The 6,301-nt window shown below is 56.2% G+C and overlaps 1 protein-coding gene across 1 annotated transcript in view; it reads left to right on the plus strand.

Annotated features, from left to right (window-relative positions):
- The first annotated feature begins 226 nt into the window (after nt 1-226).
- The window catches only part of LOC137324053 (origin recognition complex subunit 2-like), a 13,158-nt gene continuing 7,083 nt past the window's right edge, over nt 227-6,301 (plus strand). Inside the window, exon 1 of the mRNA XM_067988222.1 lies at nt 227-331. Within this exon, the coding sequence (XP_067844323.1) occupies nt 227-331 (105 nt within the window). The remainder of the gene's footprint in view (nt 332-6,301) is intronic.

Genomic DNA, 6,301 nt, shown 5'->3' on the forward strand with positions numbered 1-6,301 from the left:
TATCTTGCTGTAAATGCTGTTCAGTTACACACAGGCCTTAAGCTCATCTCCCACTCATTTTGCTGCTTAACTATGTTTTTGAATCTGTACACGGATTGGGAGACTTAACTTATAACCATCAATAAGATCACACAGCAGATTACACGATGTAGAGGATACTTACCAGGAGTATGGAACAAGGGTTAGCCATTCGGCCCATTGAGCCCACCTCTGCGGTCCTGCGGCAATGACTGTTCCGTTTGATCCTGAATTTGATCCTTTCTCCATATGCAGCAACATCCTTACATTCCAAATATACAGTAATAGCCCCAGTAAACACCAGCCCGAGAGCGTAAGGGAGCTGGATTAACACCAGTAGAGCCAGTCAGTAACACAGGGTGCTGGGGGGGGGGCGGGGGGGAGGAAGGAGGGGGCCAGCGCCCTGCGGAGGGGGGGGGGGGGGGGGGTGGCTGGGGGCCAGCGCCCTGCGGAGGGGGGGGGGTGGGGTGGGTGGCTGGGGGCCAGCGCCCTGCGCTCTGCGGGGGGGGGGGGGGGGGGGGGGGTGAGGGGAGGGGGCCAGCACCCTGCGGAGGGGGGTGGCCGGGGACCAGCACTCTGCCGGGGGTGGGGTGGGGTAGATGGGCAGCGCCCTGCGCTCTGTGGGGGGGGGAGGGGAGGGGGGCCAGTGCCCTGCGAAGGGGGGTGGCCGGGGACCAGCACTCTGCCGGGGGTGGGGTGCGGTAGATGGGCAGCGCCCTGCGCTCTGTGGGGGGGGGGGGGGGGGGGGGGGGGGAAGAGCAGCGCCCTGCGCTCTGCGGAGAGGGGGGCCAGCGCCCCGCGGAGGAGAATTCAGTGGGCATTGTTGGAAGAGGTCACAGATCGCTTGATTGGGGAGAGTAAGCGGTCACCAGCTGTTAATGAGAAGTGTGCTGCAGGACACACTCCGTAACTCAACACTTCAGACTGTGGTTAGGAGAGAGAGAGATGCATGCGTACAGGAGCACTGTACACTACACACTGTAATGGATGCAAATGCACAGTCACATTACATAATACACACACGGCAATATATATGCATACATACAAGTACAGAAAATATATTTCACATTTGGTGATATATGTACTTATAGGTACGCCCTATATATCACACACATACACCTAGGTTTCATCTAGGGGATTACAATTCTCAAACAGATTCAATTCACACCTACACCAACAGACTTACTTTATGCATTAATTTACGAAATGGGAGCTGTGGGCAATATGTGTCCAATTTATTTAAGGCAGTGCCCCTCCCGAGAATAGAGACACTGGCTCAAGTGTTGCTCACTGGGTTTTCCACACACAATCGTTTAATATTTGCAAGCCACATGCTGCGAATGCTTCAATCAAACACTGCTGTCTTAGACATTTGTTGCAAAATATTGTGGTTTCCGAACCACACCAGATTACACTAGAAAAACTGTCCTTTGTGACTCAATTAGTAAAGAGACAGACTCCAGATGCTCTGTACAATCCTTATAATTGAAGAAAACCCGACTATTTTGTCACAATAAGAGTAATAATTCCTGAATCTTAGCCCAAAGTTGCCCATCACTTGCTGTACTGTACTGACGCTGAATTCAAAGTAGCACCAACAGCCTTTTCTTCATAACAACACTGTTACTGGACTGCCACAATCCAGTGTTTAATTGATGATCGACGTCAGAAGACAGAAGACTCGGCTTCTGCAGCTTGAAGTAAAGTGTCCCATAAGGCAACTCATGTAATCATCTTGCAAAGCGCTTAATATAATCCTGCACTTTACTTCGAAAATCGTCCTGCAGGAAAATAAGGAAAGAGTCAGACATCAAGGACTTTACATAAGAGTCAGATGCTCATTCTTAGTAAATCAGACCCATCCCCCGTAACACCACACACAGACCCATCCCCCGTAACACCACACACAGACCCATCCCCCGTAACACCACACACAGACCCATCCCCCGTAACACACACAGACCCACTCCCCGTAACACACACAGACCCACTCCCCGTAACACACACAGACCCACTCCCCGTAACACCACACACAGACCCATCCCCCGTAACACACACACAGACCCATCCCCCGTAACACCACACACAGACCCACTCCCCGTAACACACACAGACCCACTCCCCGTAACACACACACAGACCCACTCCCCGTAACACACACAGACCCACTCCCCGTAACACACACACACAGACCCACTCCCCGTAACACACACAGACCCACTCCCCGTAACACCACACACAGACCCACTCCCCGTAACACCACACAGACCCACTCCCCGTAACACCACACACAGACCCACTCCCCGTAACACCACACACAGACCCACTCCCCGTAACACACACAGACCCACTCCCCGTAACACACACAGACCCACTCCCCGTAACACACACAGACCCACTCCCCGTAACACCACACAGACCCACTCCCCGTAACACCACACACAGACCCACTCCCCGTAACACACACAGACCCACTCCCCGTAACACACACAGACCCATCCCCCGTAACACACACACAGACCCACTCCCCGTAACACACACACAGACCCATCCCCCGTAACACACACACAGACCCACTCCCCGTAACACACACACAGACCCACTCCCCGTAACACACACAGACCCACTCCCCGTAACACACACAGACCCACTCCCCGTAACACCACACACAGACCCACTCCCCGTAACACACACAGACCCACTCCCCGTAACACACACAGACCCACTCCCCGTAACACCACACAGACCCACTCCCCGTAACACACACAGACCCACTCCCCGTAACACACACAGACCCACTCCCCGTAACACACACACAGACCCACTCCCCGTAACACACACACAGACCCACTCCCCGTAACACCACACACAGACCCACTCCCCGTAACACCACACACACAGACCCACTCCCCGTAACACCACACACAGACCCACTCCCCGTAACACCACACACACAGACCCACTCCCCGTAACACACACACAGACCCACTCCCCGTAACACCACACACAGACCCACTCCCCGTAACACACACAGACCCACTCCCCGTAACACACACAGACCCACTCCCCGTAACACACACAGACCCACTCCCCGTAACACCACACACAGACCCATCCCCCGTAACACCACACACAGACCCATCCCCCGTAACACCACACACAGACCCATCCCCCGTAACACACACACAGACCCACTCCCCGTAACACACACAGACCCACTCCCCGTAACACACACAGACCCACTCCCCGTAACACCACACACAGACCCACTCCCCGTAACACACACAGACCCACTCCCCGTAACACACACAGACCCACTCCCCGTAACACACACAGACCCACTCCCCGTAACACACACACAGACCCACTCCCCGTAACACACACACAGACCCACTCCCCGTAACACCACACACAGACCCACTCCCCGTAACACACACACAGACCCACTCCCCGTAACACACACACAGACCCACTCCCCGTAACACACACACAGACCCACTCCCCGTAACACCACACACACAGACCCACTCCCCGTAACACACACACAGACCCACTCCCCGTAACACACACACAGACCCACTCCCCGTAACACACACACAGACCCATCCCCCGTAACACACACACAGACCCACTCCCCGTAACACCACACACAGACCCACTCCCCGTAACACACACACAGACCCACTCCCCGTAACACACACACAGACCCATCCCCCGTAACACCACACACAGACCCACTCCCCGTAACACACACACAGACCCACTCCCCGTAACACACACAGACCCACTCCCCGTAACACACACAGACCCACTCCCCGTAACACACACACAGACCCACTCCCCGTAACACCACACAGACCCACTCCCCGTAACACACACACAGACCCATCCCCCGTAACACCACACACAGACCCACTCCCCGTAACACCACACACAGACCCACTCCCCGTAACACCACACACAGACCCACTCCCCGTAACACACACACAGACCCACTCCCCCGTAACACCACACACAGACCCACTCCCCGTAACACACACAGACCCATCCCCCGTAACACACACACAGACCCACTCCCCGTAACACACACACAGACCCACTCCCCGTAACACCACACACAGACCCACTCCCCGTAACACACACACAGACCCACTCCCCGTAACACACACAGACCCACTCCCCGTAACACACACACAGACCCACTCCCCGTAACACACACACAGACCCATCCCCGTAACACACACACAGACCCACTCCCCGTAACACACACACACAGACCCATCCCCCGTAACACCACACACAGACCCACTCCCCGTAACACACACACAGACCCACTCCCCGTAACACACACACAGACCCATCCCCCGTAACACCACACACAGACCCATCCCCCGTAACACCACACACAGACCCACTCCCCGTAACACACACACACAGACCCACTCCCCGTAACACACACACAGACCCACTCCCCCGTAACACCACACACAGACCCACTCCCCGTAACACACACAGACCCACTCCCCGTAACACACACAGACCCACTCCCCGTAACACACACACAGACCCACTCCCCGTAACACACACACACAGACCCACTCCCCGTAACACACACACAGACCCACTCCCCGTAACACACACACAGACCCACTCCCCGTAACACACACACAGACCCACTCCCCGTAACACACACACACAGACCCACTCCCCGTAACACACACACAGACCCACTCCCCGTAACACACACACAGACCCACTCCCCGTAACACCACACACAGACCCACTCCCCGTAACACACACACAGACCCACTCCCCGTAACACACACACAGACCCACTCCCCGTAACACACACACAGACCCACTCCCCGTAACACACACACAGACCCACTCCCCGTAACACACACACAGACCCATCCCCCGTAACACACACACAGACCCACTCCCCGTAACACACACACAGACCCATCCCCGTAACACCACACACAGACCCATCCCCCGTAACACCACACACAGACCCACTCCCCGTAACACACACACAGACCCACTCCCCGTAACACCACACACAGACCCACTCCCCGTAACACCACACACAGACCCACTCCCCGTAACACACACACAGACCCACTCCCCGTAACACCACACACACAGACCCACTCCCCGTAACACCACACACAGACCCACTCCCCGTAACACACACACAGACCCACTCCCCGTAACACACACACAGACCCACTCCCCGTAACACACACACAGACCCACTCCCCGTAACACCACACACAGACCCACTCCCCGTAACACCACACACAGACCCACTCCCCGTAACACCACACACAGACCCACTCCCCGTAACACCACACACAGACCCACTCCCCGTAACACACACACAGACCCACTCCCCGTAACACCACACACAGACCCACTCCCCGTAACACACACACAGACCCACTCCCCGTAACACCACACACACAGACCCACTCCCCGTAACACCACACACAGACCCACTCCCCGTAACACACACACACAGACCCATCCCCGTAACACACACACAGACCCACTCCCCGTAACACCACACACAGACCCACTCCCCGTAACACACACAGACCCACTCCCCTGTAACACCACACACAGACCCACTCCCCGTAACACACACAGACCCACTCCCCGTAACACCACACACAGACCCACTCCCCGTAACACACACACACAGACCCACTCCCCGTAACACACACAGACCCACTCCCTGTAACACCACACACAGACCCACTCCCCGTAACACACACACAGACCCACTCCCCGTAACACCACACACAGACCCACTCCCCGTAACACCACACACAGACCCACTCCCCGTAACACCACACACAGACCCACTCCCCGTAACACACACACAGACCCACTCCCCGTAACACACACACAGACCCACTCCCCGTAACACACACACAGACCCACTCCCCGTAACACACACACACAGACCCACTCCCCGTAACACACACACAGACCCACTCCCCGTAACACACACACAGACCCACTCCCCGTAACACACACACAGACCCACTCCCCGTAACACACACACAGACCCACTCCCCGTAACACACACACACAGACCCACTCCCCGTAACACACACACAGACCCACTCCCCGTAACACACACACAGACCCACTCCCCGTAACACACACACAGACCCACTCCCCGTACACCACACAGACCCACTCCCCGTAACACACACACACAGACCCACTCCCCGTAACACCACACACAGACCCACTCCCCGTAACACACACA

The sequence above is a fragment of the Heptranchias perlo genome, chromosome 7 (genome assembly GCF_035084215.1).
Source record: "Heptranchias perlo isolate sHepPer1 chromosome 7, sHepPer1.hap1, whole genome shotgun sequence".
Lineage (NCBI taxonomy): Eukaryota > Metazoa > Chordata > Chondrichthyes > Hexanchiformes > Hexanchidae > Heptranchias > Heptranchias perlo.